The 24,764-nt window shown below is 39.3% G+C and overlaps 1 protein-coding gene across 1 annotated transcript in view; it reads right to left on the reverse strand.

Annotated features, from left to right (window-relative positions):
- LOC145984974 (von Willebrand factor A domain-containing protein 8-like) overlaps window positions 1-24,764 on the reverse strand; it is a 443,428-nt gene that overhangs the window by 17,729 nt on the left and 400,935 nt on the right. Inside the window, exons 30-33 of the mRNA XM_083118428.1 lie at window positions 21,732-21,840; window positions 13,432-13,552; window positions 12,595-12,784; window positions 389-627 (exon numbers count right to left, since the gene is read on the reverse strand). Coding sequence (XP_082974554.1) covers window positions 389-627; window positions 12,595-12,784; window positions 13,432-13,552; window positions 21,732-21,840 — 659 coding nt within the window. The remainder of the gene's footprint in view (window positions 1-388; window positions 628-12,594; window positions 12,785-13,431; window positions 13,553-21,731; window positions 21,841-24,764) is intronic.

A 24,764-nucleotide genomic window follows, 5' to 3' on the forward strand; every position in this document is an offset into this window, starting at 1 on the left:
TGCTACATGGAATATTTTTTAAAAAAAAAATCCTTGGTAATTATTCAAACCTTATAATTCTATGTTTTTGTTTACATAACATATTATTTTTTGCCTCTTAGGTTAGTTACTGCAGTGAGGATGAATAGATAGAAGGACAAGGATAATTGAATTCATTCCCTAACTGGTATTCAAACACAGTACATGTGGTCTTGGATATGTATTTTCAAGACTGGAAGGTTGGAGTTTTCAGGGTCTTATTTACTTCTGTGTCAATTTAAAAAATCTGAAAACTAGTAAACTGAAAATGGCCCCCTTGTGAGTTATGCTTATGTTTGCCACCAAAGTGATCCAAACCACATAAGGTAGAGAATCATTTTAAGATGTCCATATAGAATCCAGAACCTACCTTGCAGCTTGGTCTCCAAGGGAGCCAATGAATATGGCATATGCATTCACTTTGTCATCGGAGGTAAGAGCTTGGCCAAAACGTTCTGGTGGAATTCCATATCTCTCCAGATTGGCATCTGACAGTACAACTACAAATGCTTCATCACAGTCCTCCTGTGCCAGTGTGTTGATTGCATGATGGGTAGCTTGCAAGGTGTAGTCTCCCGATATACAGAACTGAGAATGTGCATGCATTGTCTGAAAATCAAAAGTATCAAATTATTTTTTGAAATCAGAAATGTCTCCTTGCAAGGGAGCTCTAGAATACTAATAAATCAGGAGCTGTAATTGTTGTGCACTATGTCCAGCTGCAAAAGTTAAAAAGGATGTCTGAAAAGTACTGGTGGATCATCCCTAGCCCCTCCCCAGAAGGTTGCAAATATGGGTATTTAGGGATAAAGCTTTTTTTTAATGGATTAAAGGTGCATGCTTTCAGCTTAAAAAAGAATGCAGTATTCTTGTTTTTAAAAATGGCCTACCCTTCACTCCTTGTAGGCTTTCTGCTCCTTACACTTTCAATGGCATTTTCACATTTTTAAAACATTATTTTCTACCCTTAAAATTTATTGTACATAAAATAATATATGTTGGCATAGACTTAACATAATACATGTGAATTAAGTACATTTCATTGGAAACGTTCTTTTAATGAAAATATGTACATCACATACTTATATGAAAAGTGTGAACAATAAAATATGAAAGTTTGTTAAAATTGTAAAATGTTACACAAATACCTTTCAAATGTCAAATAACTTCACAAGCAAAGTAAATGCTATATTTCAAACACACAAACTTCTATGTAGTCTTTCTTTGTCCTTCCGCATGCTTTTCCTGCAAATTAAACCACATCTTTAAAGTTTTTCCTTACAAAACTTTATCAGTAGCCACGGTTTTAAAGGAGTCCTTTAAAAAGGGACATTTGGACACTTTGGTATGGTACACAAACTTATATGAAAATAAAACAGCAATTAGAGGGCTTTCACTTGATGGTAGTTTTAATTCATTGTAGGTTGCATGTTTTGCAACAATTTCCTCTACCTGCTTGACCCAGATGGAAAGCAAGTTGTGCCACTTTGGCACCTATTTCAGGATTTTCCATTGGAGACATAAAGGTAAACTTGGCTCAAAAATGGAGAAGTCTTTTGGTGTGTCAATAAATAACACTGATCTACTTTCATAAACAACAGGCTTTATGTCTATATATGAAACAAAATGCAGAGCAGAGCTGGCCAGTCCTAAGTGAGTGCAGGGCCTGGGCATAAAACATGCAGTGTGACTGTCACCAAATGTTTTCACATGATTTAAGAAATCTGAAATACTTATGACAAAAACACCAATGATAAATATTTGCAATTGACATTGAAGCATTTAGAAACTTATTGAAAAGTGTGACTTAATCCGGGATGAAACGTGGAAGTTCGGCATTCTGCACCAACATTCTACCACTGAGCACCTATTCCAGGTATACTGCAGATTCTCTTGGGTAAGCTTAAGCCACATTTAGACAATGTTGAACTTTACCTAGAGTTCAGTAATCTCTGATAATTTAAATGCTGTCAGAATAGTTCATCTTTAGGGATTTCCATATAACACATTCTCAGTTGAAAGTGCCAACTGCCAGTGGCTTATTCCAAAAATTTGAACTGGATCACAACAATTCTTATTTATTGTATATATTTATTACATATTAATTAGCAGGGGCTGTGCCAGGGGGTACAAAAGGGTGCTCCCCTTAATTTTCTTCTGCATCCCCTATCCAAAACCTATATTCTACCAAAACATTACCTCTTACAGTGTCATATTATGTCATGTCGTCATATTGAGGGCCGAATGTTAGCTACTGAAGTGAAACTGCTGTTATTATTTACATCAGGCAAGCATTGATCCTACTCTCAAAGAGATCCTACATTTATTTTCCTGTACTGTCGGCTCAGCAGCCTAAAGATCAGCGGCCCTTGTCTTTATTTCTTCAGAATTGTTGTTAAGAATGGTTTCTTCTTGTGTTCCAAGTAGTCTGTTTGTGTTTTTCGATAAATGTATATAGCTCAGTGTCAATTATTGTATGTTTTCCTTTGCACTGTTGAAACATGGTTTTGTTCTTCTTGTTCCTCCCCTTTTCTTCAAGTCACATTGGAACAAAAATTTCAGTTGCTCTCAAGTATTATCAGGTCGTTCACAAAAAATATTTAACGCGAGTTGTAACGTGACAGTAGTTTCCTTGTTAATTAGTTCTACGTATTTGTTCTAGTAAATGTACCATTTCAGACTGTTACGAAGAGGCCAGTAATTGGTAAAGAAATGTTAATTCGTTGTTGAGGACAGTGCGGCCCAAGCGATTTTAACTAACAAGGGAGGTTATCTAAGTGTCCCCCTCCGATTTCCATGAAACTTGGCAGGTGTATAGAGGTGCCAAAAGGAAGAAGTATGTGTTTTTTTGTTTTGGCTAAAAAACTGTTCTAGGGGGCAACCCCCCCCTCAAATGTCAAGATGAGGACAAATTGAAGTGGGGATCTTACCCCTGTGTTCCCCTCCGATTTACATGAAACTTGGCAGGTGTATAGAGGGACCCAAAGGAAGAAATACGTGTGTTTTTTTGTTTCAGCTAAAAAACTGTTTTAGGGGGTAAAACCCCCCTCAAATGTCAAGATGAGGACAAATTGAAGTGAGGATCTGACCCCTGTGTCTCTCTCTGATTTCCATGAAACTTGGCAGGTGTATAGAGAAGCCAAAAGGAAGAAATAAGTGTTTTTTGTTTCGGCTAAAAAAACTGTTTTAGGGGGAAAAACCCCTCAAATGTCAAAATGAGGACAAATTGAAGTTGGAATTTGACCCCTGGCCTCCTCAGATTTCCATGAAACTTGGCAGGTGTATAGAGGGGCCCAAAGGAAGAAATACGTGTTTTTTGTTTCCGGTAAAAAACTGTTTTAGGGGGCAAAACCCACCTTAAATGTCAAGATGAGGACAAATTTACGTGGGGATCTGACCCCTGTGTCCCCCTCCGATTTCCATGAAATTTGGCAGGTGTATAGAGGGGCCCTATGCCCCTGTTTATTTACATGGTTTCGGAGTCAGATCCCCACTTCAACGCAACTCCCATGGTGCATTTGGGATCGAACCAAGAACCTCTAGATTGTATTGGGTGATGTAGCTATTCCTCATTCATCTTTCAGATGGTTATCACTCGCTTGGCCTAAATGCTGAGAAGCTGAGAGACAATTTAAGAGACAAACTTCAGCAAGTGAGTGAGAGTTAATTTAGAAACTCTTTGATCTACGCTTCGAGAAAGAGACAGGTAATATGCTTTTCTCATGCCATCCTTGCGTTTGCAGTCTTTAGGTCATTAGAACCCAAATACAAGAGAGTTGTCATTCTTTAAAAGATTCTGTAAATTTAGGTTTATTTAGGTACCTCCCGCAGTTAGAAGATGCAGCCAAGCGAGAGTGTACAGGCTACCGCTAACCCCCATTGGCGTAGCTAGAACTTTATATTTTGGTGTGCACAAAGAAAAAAATAAGGTCTTGTACCTTCTTAGTAGCATATTTTGCAACACAATCACTTGGCTCTTTAACTACACTGATGTTTGTAAAGGAATATAAATTCACTAAATGACAGTGTTGAAAATTTCTGAATATATGTAGTAGAAAAAAATCAAATTGCATAGAAATTACACACACACAAAACGTTCATAAATGTTACAAACAAATACATCAAAATACACGTCATCTATAACAAGAGACGTCTGTCAAAAGGTACAATGTTCTTAAACTCATCAATAACTTCATTTACATCAATAGACTAAGCTTTTTCCTGTTCCACAAATAGCAAGAGATGGGCTTCCAATCTATCCTGCTTCTGAGTTGCTCTTAATTTAGTTTTAACTTGGGTAAGCTTGGAGAAAGCTTTCTCTCACAGGTGCAGCTTGTGACAGGTATAGAAGAAAGGCGCTGCAGTACAGAGTAGAATGCAGTAAATATCTTCTTTCTCCAATGACATCAAAAAATCGAAAATCTATAGACACCCGTTTCATTAGCGATAATGCACACGTTTGTGCCAAGTAATGACTTTTTCAACTTCTTACAAACTGCCGCTTATTTTCTCTCTTATTGAAATATCTGTATTTAATTCTCTTTGATAAAGCAGCCCATTAGGGTGTGCCTAGGCACACCCCGTAGCTACGCCTATGCTAACCCCCCAATGGTAAGAATTACATTCATCTAAAGGGCTCTAGATTCGATCCCTGAACCTTTAAGGTTCATAGCACACACCAAAAGTGTGTCACGATACGATAGAGTGAATTGATAATTACATGGAAGTGTATTTGTGTTATTTTCTTTTTCTAATTTCAGAACTTTAGGTTGCCTACTAGCGATTTCTTTCTTCTACCCAACACACACAAATTCAGGGTGGCGACAGACCTGGAAAACCGGGAAAAGTCAGGGAATTTGAGGTGTCAAAAAAAGTCAGGGAAATGTCAGGGAATTTCGTCTTCATATTTATTATTTCTTTCGTTATGGAACTCGGCACGGGAACAGGAAATCTCGTTCGTAAGTTTCGGCCTCAACTTTTAGGCCCCTTTTATGCGCAACACAACCACGGTGCCAGAAACCAGTGATGGCAGGAGGAGAGAGAGAGAGAGAGATTTCTCTCGCTCTGGCTCTAGCTCTGGCTTCTCGGCGGGAATTTTAAATTCGAACACTCTTTGGAGGAAAATTGTCATATCTCGGGCACTATGGGAGCAATCTACTTCGGATAACTTTTGTTTTCCAGCTAAAACATCAGCGCATGTAACCGTGTAAAATTCAGAACATCGGACCGAGAAGGGGGATTAGGCGGAGGGGGGGGGGGCACGTCCCCAGAATTTCAGTGGAAAAAACATAAAAATCTGGAGTTTGCCCCCTCTTCTCCCGCTATTTTGGGGAGAAGGCGCGAACTTTAGTATTCTTTTCAAAGAATGGACATTTCTCAAGAGAACGAAACATGTTTCATGTTCTTGGGTGCCATACAAGTTGAATAATAAGCCAAAATGTGATTTTTTTTTTTTTTTTACGAAAAACACCAATTTGCATTTTTGGAGGAAAATTGTTATAACTCTGGCACTATGGGAGCAATCTACTTCGGATAAGTTTTGTTTTGCAGCTAAAACATCAGAGCATGCAACCGTGTACAATTCAGAACGCCGAACCAAGGAAGGTGGGTTTGGGGACGCAACCACAGAATTTCAATGAAAAAAAAACAAAAATCTGGAGTTTGCCCCCTCTTCTCCCGCTATTTTGGGGAGAAGGCGTACCCCTTAGTATTCTTTTCAAAGAATGGACGTTTTCAAAAAGATTGAAACTCTGTTCGAAAATGTGGCATGGATATGTTGCGGAGAGGGGGGAGGGGAGGTTGGTCATCAATATGAATTTCCCAGGCTTGCTCCAGACCTGTGTCCGAGTTTCCACCCAAACATAAGAGTATGAAGGTACAAAAAGCACATTCATTTCGTAATCAGCACCATAATACCATATGGTATCATCAGGACAGTACGACCTTACTCTGATGATACCATATGGTATCATCGGTGGAGTAAAGGTTAAGCCTCTAAATATTACGTGGAAAATGCATTGAATTATCATTTTTTCTTGTCCGTATGGGAGTAGTAAGGGGACTTGTCAACAGATGGAGGGGATAAGAGTAGGTGGCGCCGTCCGATAGTTGTCGGACGTCGTAGTAAGGCATTTTGTTGGGCAAACTGAAGGAACATGGACACAAATAGTTTCCATTGATACATACGATTTTTGTCGAATATCGCCACCCGACAAAGTATCTCACTACAACATGCGACAGAAATTGCAAGGACTGCAACATCCAACAAAAATCGCATGCATAAACAAGAAGAGCTTTAGACTGCAAATATGCTGCTGGAATTTTATTACTCTTTTGGCTCACTTCACCTTATTTAATGTAGGAGTGCTTACGAAGGTTTTCTTTCATCATCCTGACGTATTACTGGTTTCACACAAGTTAACATACGTTTACAATGACATTGCACTATTCTTAGATATCAAGAAGAATCCAACAAAACGGGATATACAGTAGAGCGTCGATTATCCGAACGTCGGTCAATCGAACGACCGCTTAACCGAACTGTGTACTCGCTCGCACCTGTTACTCTCCCACCCTACCGTCCATCATCCCCCTCACTCCCAAACCAAGTTTCCCACAGTAGTCGCCGCACTGAGCCACCGCTGGCGGAACATTGCTTCTAATGGGGCCTTCATAAGGTGCTGCTGACCGGCCAAGCCGCCAGTCGCTGTGTTTCAACAATCAGCACACTTCTGTCGGTGTATGTATTGTTCATGCAAAATGCGTATGTAATATGTACATATTTTTGTTTAATAAACTGTACCACATACTATATATTCCTACTAAAGTTGCCTTTGTACGTTACTTTGTAATACTTAAAGAGATGCCTGTTTTTATGAATAAATTTACTGTACAGTACTTCTTTTTGGCAAATAAACATGTACAGTTTGATTATCCGAACAAACCAGTTTTCCGAACACCCATGTCCCCCAATTACTTCGGATAATCGACGCTCTACTGTATATTGAATACCATCACGAAAAAGTGAAACATAAATCTGCATTGGTGAACGTTATAAAAATTGGCAAGTGTGTGCTCCCAACCTCAAATTTACTGCAACACTAGTATTGCAATGACATTAATGCCACTCTCTGTCCTGTCTGTTTAAACTCGTGAGAGATGGTCATTAATCTCTCACTGAGTAAGGATAATGTCCAATATTATGAAATAAAATACTAATAATAAATACGTAAATATTTTAATATCATATTTACTCGAATCATTCAATCATAAAAACAAATCACTTTCTTCAAGAATGGACTTTTTTCTGTCAGCCATGCTAAATTTTCACTTACCATGTACTGATTTATACGAGGGGTGGCCAGAAAGTAATTTCCGATTAATAGGGACATGGATTTTTCGCAAACGCCAAAACCGTGAAAAATGGTCATTGCTGCGAAGTTATTTTTAGGAATGTGCAGTGATGCCGGGACAGATTTTTTGCCTGTTCGAAATATCAAAATAATGCGAATTTGGCATAAAATGCGAATTGATGACGTTTTTAGTGATTTTTTTAAAAGAAATGTCCTAAAACAACAAAAAATTCCATGAAATCCAACATTCATGTCTTTTCTAGGCCATGTTTGTGTGCATAGAACATCAAGCTCTCCAACATTTTACTCAAGAGTAAACTATAGAGTTATACGTACATGGAATAATTCCGACAGCCACATTAAATCATGTTATTTCCCACGATTTTTTCAACTTCTATCAAAACCATTTGCATCGCAGAGCAAAGTGGCAGGGTTCTAACATGAGATCGAGTGCGTATGTACCGTCACACGGGAGCCACATCTTCGTATTTTTCGCACGAGATATGTGTTGAATTACCAAGCTAAGTGCTCACCATCGGCATTTGTCGAGCAAGTAATAATTGAGCTCCATCGTTAGGGCATCTGACTACTATGCGAGAGACCCGGGGTCGATCCCCTGCGGGGGGAGAACCGGGATGTTTTCCATCTATTAAAACTGCTCCGGCACCCACCTAGCATCATATGAAGCTGGTACCTTGAGGAAACTTTGAGGGAAAAAATAGCCAGGAGTGTGGTGCTGATCACCTCACCCCTACCGTCAGCCCTAACTCCACACCCCTACTATACACCTTCATGGCACTAAATTTTGTATGCCCATGGTATATGTGTCTGACAGCAAAGACTGGAACTATCTCTACCGCAGTGTAGCTGTCAAATCCTTGCCCTGCCAGAAACCTCTTCAGATAAACAAAGATATGAAAGTCGGTACATTCAAGGCCAGGGCTGTACAGGGAGTGGTCCAAGATCTCTCACCTGAAGTGATGCAAAGGGTCCTTGTGTACTCAGCTGTATGGGGTTGTGCACATTTGATTGGCCTTCCGTAAATTGTCTGCACCATCGTCTGACCATACTATCACTCACGACAATCGGTTTGCACACCTCACACGATTGCTAGTGGCTCCGTGCCAAATTCTGAGCGTGCAAAAATCTGATTACTACACGTAGGCTACATCGCAGTCGGTGGGAGACTGTATGAGAGCTGCAATCTTTAACCTAGAACGGTCCTAAAATGGCTGCATTGCAACTGTATCAGATTGCAGCTACATGCCACTTCTCCCTGCCTGCATGTGTGTGTGTCTATCTCTGACCACTAGTGCTGCATACAGGCACCATTGGAGCCTTTTTCAGGATTCCCCTCGTATATGAACTTTCACAAGCTTTTATTATTAGAGTGTTCCTGTTTTAATGTGTGGTTAGCTAAATCAGGTACCTATACAATGCAATTCTATAAATTCCTTGCATTAAATTTCTAATACCTACATACCCTTTTCGTCAACATTAATGGTATAACTGCATGTTGTCAGTTTCACAGTACTTCACTTGGATATACTGTACTGAAGCATAAATCCCATTGATAATGTAAGGAAATATGACACTTCATTTTGTTCGATTCAATTGTTTCACTTATATGCAAGAGTTAAGTTGTTTGCTTTACAGAGAAGAGAGAAGTAGCTTTATGCATCGAAAAATGAGTCCGCACTCATTGTTCTTGCAAGCAGAGGGTTCCAAACCTCAGTGGAAATATCAACATATAATACCGAGAATTTATAAGGAGACTGATAAATTACAAATTGTATTTCTTAATCAGTCACTCTTCACTCTTATCTCATTTAGTCGTAACTTTAAAAATAATCAAGTATTTTATTGTAAACTTACTGCGTATGACAAAATTCCGTAATCCTTCCCTAGCTTGTGAATTGTAATAATTTTCCAAATTCACTATTTTGCAGTTTGAATTCAAATCATAGAGAATACAGAAATTAAATCAATTTCATAGGAGATAATATTGGTACTTAACAAAACCATACGTGGATCTGTGAGTTTATTATTTCCATTTGCAAAAATATCGATTTAGTTTAGTTTGTAATTGTCAGGGAAAAATGTAAATTTTGTCCTGGAAAACCTGGAAAAGTCAGGGAATTTTATTTCCGTTTGTTTCTAGCCACCCTGCAAATTGAACACTCAGCAGGTGTCGCCGTTACAACGTATTTGACATTTGATTAATAACTGAATTTTGTACCTCAATTGGTTGTGCCTTGTAATCAAGGGATCCCAGGTTCTATACCGGGTAGAGGCACATAGTGGTTCGGATCCCACTTTAAACTGTATATCCAGTCCTGATTAGCCCACATGTGCATAAAGTGGACTTTAAACAAAGGATGTCAATCTAAAATTGTACATTTTGGTCACGGTCAGTTATGTTAATTATTATAAGAGCATTGAGGGAAAATGGTAACTTCAAATTAATTTTTTTTTAGTTTTTTTTTTTTAGATAGAATGAGCAACACTATTAGGGGGAAAATATACCTCGACCCCTCTCCATGGAAAAAATCCTCCAGTAGTCCACGTATGTGAACAAACTTGTTATTTTAAAATTTCCAAACGTCGTCGTTGTGCTAAAATCAGATAAAAATGGAGCAAGTCTCTAGTAATCTTCAGTTTCATCCTAGATGGCTACTATAGTGGAGCCCAAATTAAGAGTTCAGTATGGGCTCTTATGGGCTTTACTTTTGAGATCACCACCCCTAAACAAGTGTGTTTCTGTCAGAAACAAAAGATGTTAACATTCGAAGAGAAAATAATAAATAAGCAAAAACCAGAGGAAATGTAAGGCTTTGATGGTCTACACCTTCTTTTGCAATTCAGACCATCCAAACAAGACATTTTCCTTTCTTGTGTTTACCACGATTTGGGGAGTTAAAAATAGCAGCCATCTGACGGTTGTCACTTGCTGTAACACGTATTTGGAAGACTGAAGGGGGCAGGGAATGTTGAGGCAAAAGTTCATGAATAGGCTTCCGCCGAGGGTCAAGTGGTTTATTGTTTGCATGCGCGCTTTTTCATTTTGGGTATTTCTTGAAGGAATTTATTATTATAATTATTCTGCAACAGCAAAATAGCAAGGGGTGGTATTATTAATCATAAAAGTGTCCAGAGTCTTACAAGTAAAGAGAGACAAATTGTAATAAATATTATTTTATTAAAGGTCCTCTTGCAACACCAAACTAGTAGAAAAATGCCAAGAAACAACAGGTACGCAAAATGCAACGACTTTGAATACAACTTTTATACGAGGCGATGTGCGGCGAAAAGTCCCAGGCCCATTGTATACATTGGCGGATTTCTCGGGAGAAGGTTCACTTGCCCCTCCCAAAATGATAAGTAAGTATTATGAAAAGTATTGATAGCATCATATTAAAAGATAAAAAAAAAAAAAAACGATCGACGGAAATTCTGCCAATGCTATCCCCTTATAATCGAAGGGCCCTAGGTTCGCTTCCTGGTAGAGGTACATTCTATGATGGATTATACGTTGAAGTTTCAGTCCCGATTAGTTCATCTGTTTGCAAATTAGAGCTAGAACGAACCCTTGTAATTGTATTGATGTGAATGACGTGATGTGTCCAATGGGGGTATGTGCTGGTCATAACTCCCCCTTGGGTAAGTATTCCTAAAAGAAGATATTCAACGGCAGGAGAAGATGGCATATGAGGACCGACTACTAAAAAATATACATACCACACCCCCCTCCCCCTCACCTCTTCAAAAACACTGGGCACACCACTGATATAAGGGCACTTTTTGATGTGTCGAATAAGTTGCAAATCTGCACATTATTTTTCCAATATTACATAATGCTTACAGCATATTCTGTACACGTTCCAGAAAAAAATCTACACCTGCCTATGACTGTCGAGTCGTGGAGCTGCTGCTGTGCAAAAGGAATGGAGGGAGAAAACAATAAAGACACAAGAAGACTTTCTTTGCTGCCTTGCGAGTGGTTTGCAAGCACCTACATGTCGAGAGGGGGATGGGGGGGGGGGGAGATTTACTTTGGTGCATGGTGGTAATGAACACGGTTTTGTCTCAAACAAGACAGTGTGCAGAGAAATGTGAAACAGACCTCCCCGATGGCACAGTGGTAACATCCTGGCCTCATAATCAAGGGGTCTCGGGTTTGATACCCAGTGGAGGCATATAGTGGTTCGGATCCAAGTTTAAACTGTAGGTCCAGTCCCGATTAGAGTTTCTGTGCAAAAAGTGGACTTAAAAGAAAAAACACTGCCAATGTACACGATAAAATGGACAGCAAGACGTATGACAAGTATATTCAGGAACAGTTATTTGCAAATCTCCCTCCATGGACAGTCATTACTCTGTACCAGAGTAGCATGAAAGAAGAGCTTCCCATCAAATCATGGAGGAAGGATTTGCATTCTTGTATTGAACAGTACCTGTTCTGTTGATCACTAACTTTTGTTGCGGTGTGTACTACAGCAGACGTTCGATGCACGCCGGAGCCTTCTTCTACTGCGCACCATGTGGCAACACTGTCGCCATAAGCCCCATACTGAACTCTTAAGTTGGGCTCACCAATAAAGGTACATTGATATTTGATTTAGGGACTAAAACATACATGCATATTTCATGTTTTCTTAGTTTCAATGTTGCATCCCCTACATTTTATTCCGCACCCCCTCAGCACCCCTAGATGATTAATCCTGGCACCGCCGCTGTTAATTAGATATAATAGAAATGAAGCACCAGTGCAGGCATGCAAGCAAAACAAAAACAGAAGACTGACAACTTCAAATTTTCTCTCTCTCTCTCTCTCTCTCTCTCTCTCTCAATCCCTCCCTTCCTTCTTGAGGGGGGAGGAAAATATGGCATGCATGCCTTAATGGCACGATGCACTTTACCTTACCTATACAACTAGCCTGGTGCTCGGTCCCTGTTAGTATTGTGAGCAGAAGAGTGCATCTGTTGTTTGTTTATTGTTTATTTATTGATGTGGTGTTTTAAGTGCATTTTATGCACAGTAAAGCTAATCGGGACTTGACCTACAGTTTAAAGTGGGATCCGAACCACTATATGCCTCCACCGGGTATCAAACTCGGGACCCCTTGAGCATCTGTTGTTGTGCTTCCCCCTAACTTAGGATCATCTCTAATTATGAACATCTACTAACAAATTATGAGCATCTATTTAAAGGAGTGTTATTTACCTTGACAATGTCCAGCCTCTCTTTCTTGTTTGCAGGAATACTTTTATGATCAACAAATTCTAAATTGTAGCTCTCTCCTGAATGGCCTACAATATCATATTGAAATTTATTCTCATAACCCTCGAATGCTTCCATCACCAGAATTACAGCTTCCATTTCTCTGTCAAGTCGACCATCATATCCATTAAATCTGAAAAGTGAAGAGTTAGATACATTTACATGAAAATCGACATTACACAATAAGTAATTTCACAAGTCACTGACTATTTAGTGAAAGAACATTTAGTGAAAGATCATGGATTCAATTTGGAATCCAGGTCTTGTATACCTGTGTTACACCAACTGTGCTATCAACCTTTCGAGTTCATTACAATTTGCACAATTCACATCTACATTTCTTTCCATTCTACTAGTGCCATCCATCCAGGATTCCTTTGTAGCCAAAAGGCTAGCACATCACCTTTGGTGTGAGCTGTCCCAGGTTCGATTCCTGGTGGGAGCTAAATAAATTTCAGTGTTGACCAAACATCGTCAGAACAACTCGAAAAGAAAAACTAGTAGGCTCCGGTCTCAAAAACCAGAAAACAGTGGTGATGGGGCTCTTGTGCCTGGTGTTTAGTTTAGTTAGTGCCATCTACCACTAATGTCAGCTGATATACATTATGACGCATAGAAGATTGAAAAATTTAGTGAATCACGAGGCTCAACTAGGATCTTTAAAAATATGTTTCAAAGACATAATTTGGTAAAAAACAGTTCTTGTAAAAAAATACTCCAGAGGTTAGAATTGATTCAATTTGTTTGTGTGTGTGTGGAAAATGTTTAACTTTCACTAACCTGTACATGCTTCCTGAAACATCCACCACTACCTTCAAACGTTTTGGTTTTTGTTGTGGTGCTCCCATTTCTGGTTCCTGCTCAGTTCTTCTGCGATATATAGTCCTCTCACCAGTTATACCTTGAAGGAAAACACAATAAACATACCTTAGCTGTCTTATGCATGTGTATTGTAAATATTAATTCTAGTCTAATTACACATTTATATTATCACTATTTTGGCCTAGTAAACCAGAGCTGTGGTGGTCCACTTGGTAAGGTGCCTGACTGCAATATGGGGGACATGGGTTCAATTCCCAGGATGGGTGAACTCTGGTGAGAATTTTTCTGACTATGACCCTTCATAAAGTGGAGTTCACCCAGCGTTTGAGCCATGGTGGTCTAGTCAGTAGGGCATCTGACTACCACACAGGAGACCCAGGTTCAATTACTGGGGTGGGTGATCTAAGGTTGAAATGTTTCTGCCCTTGCCCCTCATAAAGCTGCTCCGAGTCTCACCCAGACTCAAATAAGTGGGAACCTGGGGGCAACCGGGGGTGGGGATGGGGGGTAGAGGTGGCCAGAGCATGGTTCTGATCACATCACCTCCAAAATGGCCAACATTAAGAGTGTGTGGGGCCCTATCCCCTAGCTCTACCCCATACATGGCACGGTACTATATGCACAGGGAACTTTAACTTTACCTACCCAGCCTTTAATCAGTGGATACCTGGGTGCAACCTTTAGTGGGTCAAGGCTGCTGAAGCATGATGCTGATCACAAAACCACTATGGCTGGAGATTGAGAATGTGTGAGGTCCTACCTCTACACTCCATATGTGCCTTGATGGAATGGTGTAATTACCAGGTGTAGAAGTATGAAACCGGAATTGGCCGATAGATGGTGCTAGCCGGCAGTGGAGGGCGCGGAAGATCGCTTAAGCAGCGCCAGCTGCTGCCCGCCACTCCCGATGATGTTATATCGGAACACAGTAACCCGAGTGCCAGACAGAGGAAGGTGTTGCACACCCGGAACATGTCGAGTTTCATGCCTATGAACTACGATTTGCAGACAGCATTGGTGTTCTGTTATCATTTGAAGAAAACCGCCGCAGAATCGCATCGAATGGTCGTCGAAGCTTACGGCAAACATGCTCTCGGGAAAACACAGTGTTTCGAGTGGTTCAAGAAATTCAAAAGTGGCGATTTTGACTTGCGAAACAAGGAACGTGGGAAACCTCCGAAAAAGTTCGAAGACAACGAATTGCAAGCCTTATTGGATGAAGATGATACCCAAACGCAGCAGGAGCTCACGGAACAATTGAATGTGACGCAGAAAGCCGTTTCTCTTCGGTTGAAAGCTATGGGAAAGGTGCAGAAAGCGGGCAAATGGATTCCGCATGAACTGAATGAAAGACAGCAAGGATCCCGCAAGACCACTTGTCAAATGCTGCTCGCCAGATACAAAAGTAAGTCGTTTCTCCATCGCATAGTGACTGGCGATGAGAAATGGATATATTTGGAGAGTCCTAAGCGTCGTAAATCGTGGGTGAATCCAGGTGAACCATCAACATCCACTGCAAGACCAAATCGCTTTGGAAATAAGACACTGCTCTGTGTTTGGTGGGATCAGCGGAGCGTCATCTATTATGAGCTGCTAAAACCCGGTGAAACTGTTAACGCAGATCGCTACCAACAGCAAATGATCAATTTACATCAAGCATTACATGACAAACGGCCGGAATATGAATCAAGGCAACACAAGGTCATCCTGCTCCATGACAACGCCTCACCACACACAGCAAAACGGGTTCGGCAAACGATCAAGGCGTTCAAATGGGAGATACTAGGGCATGCGGCGTATTCTCCCGACTTGGCTCCTTCAGATTATCATCTATTTGCCTCACTGGGACACGCTCTTGCAGAACAGCGCTTCAATTCGTATGAAGATGTACAAACATGGCTCGTGGACTGGTTCGCTTCAAAAGAAGAACGTTTTTTTTTTTTTTTTTTGGCGTGGCATTCATAACCTGCCGGAAAGGTGGGAGAAATGTGTAACTAGCAATGGAGCTTACTTTCAATAAAATATTGTTTCTCAGTTGCAAACACCAGCCGTTTCCTTCTTGCAAACAAATTCCGGTTTCATACTTCTACACCTGGTAGTGCTAGTAGTATTATGGCTGCTCAATGTAGGATATAATGTTTGTTTACATTTGTAATGTGATGTTATGTTCAGAGTGAAGGAAACACTCAATTTACAGGTTTTGTTATGTTGGAAAAACAATTTAAACTCAAGTCTGTATAAAGAAGCAAAGCATTTATGTACAGATTTATAGTGTGACTATGGTCCAGTGCAGGCTCAGTATTGCAAATCAAATTCCATGACCTTTTCAAGTTTTTCCAGGAAATTCCAAGATATATTTTCAGACAATTCTGTGGTGCTTTAACATGGCAATAACCGAAGTTTAAACGTCAAATTGCACTTTCTATTCAGGAAAAATTAAGTTTATTTAAAATTGTTCCATAAATGAACAAAAATCTATATATACGAGGGTCACTATTTATATTTTGAGCCTTGGCAACACTGATTGAAGTTAGGCGCGATTTGACGTTTGCACGGAATCGACTTCAAATGTACTTCAAATGTTTTGTCAATAGCTTCATTTGTGTTGTTTATGTTGCCTTGGAGATTGCGCGACAACAATAAAATGGAATTAACTCGTGAACATTTTCGTGCGATGATTTTTTACGATTTTCGACGTGGATTATCAAGACAAGAGTGTATCGATCAACTTACTTCCACATTTGGCGATGAAGCCCCATCCTTTGCCACTGTGAAACGCTGGTATAACGAATTTAATCGTGGCCGCCATTCGCTCAACGACGAGATTCGCGAAGGTCGTCCAAAATCAGTTGTTGTTCAAGAAAACATTGATGCTGTGCAAAACCTAATACTGCTAGATCGTCATGTGACATACTGTGAGATTGAGGCAACCATAGGCATTAGTTCCACCAGCATATATAAAATATTACATGATCATTTAGCTGTGAGAAAGGTATGTTCTCGTTGGATCCCACACAATTTGACAAAAACTCAAAAAGACGCTCGCGTCAATTGGTGCAAACAAATGCTCAATAAATACAATCGTGGTGCTTCAAAAGACGTATATAAGATTGCAACAGGTGACGAATCATGGATATATGCATTGTGACGTTTTTCCACGCAGAACTGTAATAAATGTATTACGTTAATTTATCGCGTGAAAAAAGCCTCACATTCTCCCTCATATTTTCGGTACGCCTTGCGTCAGTCTGTTATTGGGGGCTAGTTGGTCGATTGACCGCTAGAGGCCCTCAGTGCCCTCAGTGGTAATTCTTTTTTTGTGCGATCACGATCGAAGGAAAGGTCAGTTCCGAACCAGTTGGTCAGTTGCGAAGGAGTTGCAAGAGACGGCCTCGACTTGAGGGAAGCAGGCACTCGCATGGCTAGACGTACCTCTTCATGCTTCGATGACCTTCGGTAGTAGTGGGCTACCTTTATTCATCGAACACGACAAGAAACTGCCCTGTTTTGGATTGCGTGGGAGCAATACGCGAAAGAGTTGGTGTTTTGGAGGAAAGGCAGCAAGCAGCGACGATGACTACACGAAGCACTTTTGACCATTGACTATTTTGATCGTCGTTCTTTCGTGCACGAAGTGGGACCTGAACTATGAAGATGCAATTGGACAAGTTCAAGAAGGAAGGATATAAGTAGCAGGACAGGATACTTTGGACGTACGTGGATAGGACCTGTTGGAAGGCGTCATTTGGCTCTCCAGTCGCCACCATCGATAAACCACGCAGTCTGATTGTTCCATTTATTGAGGTATGTACTTTTACGACCATTACGTAGTGAACTGTGAAGTGTCTTCCTACAAATGTACGTGTTACTCTTGACCAAACTACAAGTCGTAATATTAAGAGGAATGGCAAAAAAAGGGAACTGAAATAGAAAGCATTTTTAGTGATTTCCTCCCCAATTTTACGACGACGTCGTGATTGCACTTATGGAACGTGTTGTGACGTTCGGTTCATTTCTTGTATACGCAAGGCGGGCACTAATCAGAATTAATTGGGCATAAAAAAAGGAGGGGAATACAATTTACGTAATTCCTGGTTGGCACTCTTGTGGATAAATAAGTACTTTACGTATGTTTGACAAAACGTATAAGAGCACCAAAAAGGGGTTTTTTCTCCCAAGAAATGTCGTGTGCATACAAATGCCAATGATTGACCTTTATAACTTTTAACAGTATCCTTGTATATGTTATCCATATATGTTATCAGTTTATCTAATTTATTGTATTACTTCCGGGGAATGTTAAAACTTTTGAACAGTTGTTGGTTTTATCAAAAGAAAGAAATGTTATAGTTATATCGATGTATTTGTTGTTGATGAGAAAATATTAACCATTCTCCGTTGCGCGGTTAATATAATAAATTTGACCACGCGTCACAAACTACATATTGTAGTACATGTTTGTCTTACACACAAAACTGTACCTTAGATTAAAAATTGGGCAAACGAGGTTGTAATTGTTCGAATACGGAACCGTGGCAGAATTCACGTTCTAATTCAAGGATTAACCTTGTTGCAAAAAAAAAAAAAAAAAAAAGGGGGGACAAATCTTTGACTTTAGTACGAAGGTATCACTTTGTTTAATATATCGCATTGTCCCGATTAGTTGGTTCTCACACGAGACTGAGGTGACGGTACAAAATACACGTCATTAACCTCAAACAACGACTTTTGTAACTATTAGATTTGGGTACGTGTAACTTGTTTCCACGGCCTCTATACGCGTCTTCCCTTTTTTTATTATTGTTATTAGGTACCCACCTAATTAGTTACAGCATATGAGCCGGAACGTAAACAGCAGTCAACTGTATGGGTGTTTCAAGATGAACCCAATCCAACAAAAGTTGTTCGCGCTCGAAGCACATCGAAACAAATGGTCGCCTGTTTTTTCGGGAAAACTGGTCATGTGGCAACCGTGCCTTTAGAGGAACGTAGAACGGTCAACTCTGAATGGTACACAACAATTTGTTTGCCAGAGGTCTTCGGTCAAATACGGAAAACAAACAAACGCCGTCGGATCATTCTTCATCAAGACAATGCCAGCTGTCACACATCTCGTCTAACAACCGACTTTATGAACAATCAAAAAATCGAATTGATGGGTCATCTGCCGTACAGTCCTGATTTGGCACCCAATGACTTCTTCTTGTTCCCGAATGTCAAGAATAAATTGCGTGGACAACGATTTTCGTCGGCGGAAGATGCCGCTGATACGTTCAAAAACCATATTATGGAGGTGTCTCAAGAAGATTGGAAAAACTGCTTTGACAAATGGTTCGAACGAATGCAAAAGTGTATTGACCATAAAGGAGAATACTTCGAAAAACAATGAAGCAGTTTTCAATGCCAAATTCCTGTTTTTTCATTGTTAGGCTCAAAATATAAACAGTGACCCTCGTATAATATTGGATGTATGTGTGTGGGTGTGTATGTTTGTTTGTTCCGGCATAACTCTAGAACACCTGGAGCAATTTCAACCAAACATGGTACACGTATCACTTGCAATCTGGAAAGAATACTTTGGGGGTAAGACACCTCTGGCACCCCTAGGGGTGAGGTGGGAAGGGGTGATATATAAAAATAATAAAAAAACGACCGATATTAAATTCCGCACATATAGACATCCGTGACTATGCAATCCCGCAAAATGATAGTGTTTCTCGGGTTGTCTAACATTCAGGCGGATATGATTTTGTGTTGCGAAAAAGGGTGGAATCCATAGTTTTCGTGACACTCCCAATACGGTTCATCTTCAAGTTCATCACCTATCGGCATGGGGGTTGAGAGGAGGTGAAAAATAAAATGCCACAAATGACCTAGATTAGTGTCGAATCCATAGTGTTCGGAGTCGCTAAGCTAATTGGCAACATTCACGATCACATTTAAAATTAGTTACATTTTACACTATAGTTAGAATTCATTATTTTCCTGTCTAATACAAGATTGGAATAAATAAACACCCGGGCAATGCCGGATTATCGGCTAGTATAATATAAAAACATGCTTATATATGCAGAATATCTCTTAATGAGAAGTCAGTTCAAAGAAAAGGTGCAATTTTTTCCATTCCCAAATCATGGAAGTACAAAAGACATTTGATTTTCCCAAACTTTTTCCAAGTTTTTGAATGTATTTTCAAAATTCTCTGATTTCAAAATTCTCAGGTTGATTCCCCTGACTTCTCCAGGAAGTAAGAAATGCTTTTTAATATAGCAAAAGTAAATGGCTTTCACACTAACAGAATAAACCAAATCAAAAAACAAGTCGCAAGAAAACTAAAGGAAGGAGAAATACAGACAAAGATGAAAAATCTGTGTGCATTCCATTCCACAAGGGATTCTCACATAAAATTGCCAAAATTTTTAGAAGTTTTAATTTCAAAATTGTTTTTAGATCACCAAGAAGTTTGGAATGTACATTTAATGAATTGAAAATGAGAAACTCTCTACCAGATATGGAAACCACAGGAATATATAATATAAGTTGTTCATGTTCAAAGGATTATGTAGGACAAACAGCAAGGAAAATGGCAATAAGATGGCACGAACATGATTTGGACATTATAAATCTAAACCCAAGAACAGGTTTGTCAGCTCACATCATCGAAGAGAAGCATTTGATTAAAAAGAGTAGGGTTTTAAAAAGATTGATGGGAAACATAGAGTTGAATGTCTGGGAAGCTTCATTCATTGCAGAAGAACACTGGAATAAATTAAATAATGAAAATGGTAACATAGATCCAGTATGGAGTTTTCTTTTTCACAAATGGAGTAAGCCAACATCTTTAAAATTTAATATAACAGAAAACATCAAGAGACTTTGTGAAAACAATGATGAATTTGAATTACCTGATGATATTTGGGATTCATAATTTTAAATAAAAAAATAATGTGATCAATTTTTTTATCTGAAATAAAAATAAAACAGACTGCTTCTTTTCACAGTTAAGTTACAACAACAATGTAACATTGAGAACATCCATTATATAAGGGATTCTTTTTGTTTAAAAAATTGCTAACCATTGTTATAACTGTATCTTTAGTCAAAATGAAAATAAATGTCTGATAAAGGGAGCGTGTGTTCTGAAACGTCACAACGAAAAACTGTTTTCTTATGCCGTAAACTACAGGAAAATAATTCTACAATGCAAGCAATGTGTACATACAAGAAAAACTATTCTCCAGGAAGTTTACTCATTATACAAACATATAATAATTACATGTAACTTGCAAAAAAGACAATTTATTCACTTAAATCCATTTTATCTTTGTTCATTTGTATACACAGTGAGGTTCCAAAAATTCTCAGCACATGGCATAACTGATATTGCAAATATTCATTGTGAACAAGAAAGTGTGATTGGCTATCACACTAACCAAACCAAACTGAATCTCCAAGGAGGGTAAAGGGATCATTATTTTTTTACGCCACCCAAATGTCAACCTCTCTTCCATGTAGCACACCCTGGACTGCATTCTTGTAGTAAAACGAGGCTCTGGCACCCGGACTTGCAGCTAGTGTAATCCTCTGCGGCACTTGTGCTGTGTCCTATCCATTTGGGTTTTTGATTGTCCTTTCCTCAACTTCATCTTATCACCATTCATCAACAACTTTGTGATTAGCCAAAAGTGATAGAAAAGCAAAGTAAAATAAAACAAATCATCATCATAATCGAAGATACGATTGTTGGATGTGATTAAGACATCACATAATACTTAGGATTACAGATTAATTCTAACCAATTTATTACATGCAATTTTAAATTTTTAGCTCTTCTGTACTGCACTTTTCCACACTGTAAATGTTTCTAATAATTGTCAACCAGAATGTGAAGATTCAGCTAATGCTTTAATTCTAAAAAAAGTTATCTTCTTCAAGTTATCTTGACAATTATGTGAAGGAAGATAATTATGTCTCACAGTCACAAACACAATCTTTGTAATTTTGCCAATAGTTTTTCAAGGTTTAATGCAGTGATTATGTTTCAAAAGAGGAAAAATTAGTGAAAACTGAGATAAGATTATGTGAGAATATTAAAAAATCTTACAGAGCATAAAAATATATTTCTAAAGATAGAAGATATGTAGACAAGAAAATAGAATGTTCTCTATATTGTTAACTTTTTTTTTAACACAATTATGAACATGTAATCATCACTGGCTGTCACTTTATTAGGAAAACTTAAATAACTTGCCCATTACCTTCAATAAGCTTTGTGTCATCCAGTTCTCCTGAGGTCTGATGACGGAGCCACTGTCTTTCTTTGGCTTTGGCTTGCAGGCTGCTCAAGATCACTCTAAGGGCATTCACCTTGGAAAAGATTAATAAATACAGATTTTACATGTTGGTCTCAAAGGGAATACAGAAATATTTGCTGTATCAAAATGTCACAAAATGAAGGAAAAACAATTGTAGTGAGTGAGGTCAAAACAGGAAAAATGAGTGAAAACTGAGATAAGATTATATGAGAATATTAAAAAGTCTTATCAAAGCACACAAGGGAGAAAGTGAAAATGTGTATAAGGCAGATTTAAGATTGAAACAACAAGCAACTTGTGACATGAGGGTTTCACACTAATGACAAGCCACAAGGGACCCTGCAGTCTACAAAAAAAGTATTCATTGTGTATGTGTGACAACAGACCGAGTCCAAGTGACAAGCAAACAACAAGCGACTCCTACAGCTTGTCATGTCACTTTGGTAGGAAAAGTTGCATTTATTTCTGAAGGGTCATTTTCAAGTGACACGTGTCAGTTGCTGTCTGTTGCTTTAGTCTGAGGGCTGCCTTAAGGAAATAAACATTAAAATTTGCTGAGTTTTACTGATGTTTCTGTTGTATAAATAATAAATGATTAGAGTTGAAATGATATGTAACATCTAGAATGGCCACCAGAGTGCATTAGTTGTGCCACTGCGTGATAGTGTTATAAGGCCTGATAGCATTCATAAGGCATGTGCGAAGCCTCAGGCAGTTAGTCAACACCATGAGGGAAGGTCATCAACACAGAGAATACCTCGTACACACATCAGACAGCATTATCAGCACTTGACGGAGTTTGAAAGGGTCCGCATTGTGAGTCTGCATGAGGCCTGTCGAATCATGCAATTGCCAAGCATCTCGGGCATTCAGATGTCACAGTGGCCTGATGTTGGCACCAATGGGTACGTGAGGGCACCTACACATGTCGTGAAGGTTCTGGTCGACCAAGACTGACCACACCAAGGGAGGTTTGCAGTGATGTGTGCCAAGCATTACGCAAACCCATCACATCTGCATCTGTTATCCGGACACAGGTACAGGACTCTCTACAACACCCTGTGTCATCCCGCACTATTGGTAGTAGACTGCCGTTAATACCAGAGCACAAACGGCTGCGTTTGGAGTAGTGCCGTAACCAGAAGGCATGGACTGCTGACAAGTGGCATTCCATCATGTTCAGTAATGGATCTCGGTTATGCTTTACCATGGATGACCACTGTGTGCGATATGGTGGCGCCAAGGGAAAAGGACACATCCAGGCAAACTGGCATTACCCTTGGCATAATGGTGTGGGGAGCCATAGGGTGTGACTTCAGATCACCTCTGGTAGTGTTTTGGGGAACCCTGATGACACAGCGATACGTTACGGACATCCTGTGCCCCCATGACACAGCATCTTGGTACAGTCTTTCAACAAGACAACGCTCGTCCACACACATGTGTTTATGGACTGCTTGCATCATATGAGGTACTCTCATGGCCAGCAAGATCCCCTGATCTGTTCCCGATAGAACATGTGTGGGATCAGCTCGGACATCAACTCCAATCCAGTGCCGATCTGCAGGATATCAAGAGCCAGTTAACAATGGCTGTGGGCCAACTTGCCTCAGGAGAGGATACAATGGCTCCATTTCAAACTGAATCGGCACATGTATCAAGGCCCGAGGGGGTCCCACATCCTACTGACATTGGGCCAACAGTATGCCCATACTGCACACTCAGCACACTGACAAATCTTCCTGTGATGAAGCTTTCCAGGCATTAGTTAAATGCTGGGATAAGTGTATAAATGTAGCAGGGGAATATGTCGAAAAATAAATGCAGTTTCCACTCCTTGAAATTCGTTCTTTTATTTAATAAACTCGAAGTCCAGGTTTCTCTTGAATGCCCCTCGTATATTAATGAATTCGATTAAATCAGATGAAATGAATTATCATCAACTAGGTCCCCCCACCCCAAACTTGCAAATTATATTTTTTTTTCTGATGTATACACCAAGACTTGCCTGGCCAAACTTTCCCAACACACAATTTCAAATTAAAAACAATGTATCATTATTGCTTCCCTCACAGCTCATTACCATGGCAATGCTACTTTAAATTCTTCTGTCATTGTCTTGGAATGTCTAAAACATTGACACAAATTCACTTTCACGCAATAAATGTGTCATTGCTGAAACATGCATTATGTGAATCAGCAATGGAACATTTGTTTAGTATCCAAAAGTGAACCATGGCATTTATAGATGCATCAGAGCTTGGAAGACATGTAAGTATGAAAACAAGTTAATAAATATTTAATTGGTCATGTTAGTTATTAAATATTAACAATAATTATATTAATAAATCACTAACATTAATTCTTACATGTAATGATAATTAATTATATTAATAGGTGATATGAACACTTTTCAGGTTGGCTCCAAGGCCAAACATGTTAAGTGGGTGACTTTATCTCACCACCGAAGTTCCCATGTTCAAGCTGCAGTGTGTTTGTTGTGAGTGTCCCTTCATAAATTTAATCTGATCATCATTTATTCTACATTTTAATATTCAAGTTATTCCTTCCCCTTTGGGGCAATCTAGAAGATGCTGCTGAAAATGAACCTGGGTTACCTAGAGGGGGGAGGATCACATTTAATATGCCTTTGGCTAAAAAGCATTTATTATCTAGTCAAAAGAGGCAGGAAAGCAACATAAAAGAACAAAATACTTTTCAGGGAAATGCAAAGGTTAGAGCACAATACAACAGTGTATGTCTACAACAGGAAGGGATGTAATTTCTTCTACATCTCCAGCCCAAAACCTTTAAAGATAAAAGCATAATAATAATATTTCATGTATCTAGTTCACTTGAATTACTTCCCTAAATTGCAAGGAAATGACATTAGTGTTCACATGCCCAAGGCTGTACAACAGCAATGAGAACTTGCACAGAGCTCTCTCTATCTTGTGGAAGTTGTGGACAGTACAG

This window comes from Lepisma saccharinum, chromosome 3, assembly GCF_977018435.1.
Source record: "Lepisma saccharinum chromosome 3, izLepSacc3.1, whole genome shotgun sequence".
Lineage (NCBI taxonomy): Eukaryota > Metazoa > Arthropoda > Insecta > Zygentoma > Lepismatidae > Lepisma > Lepisma saccharinum.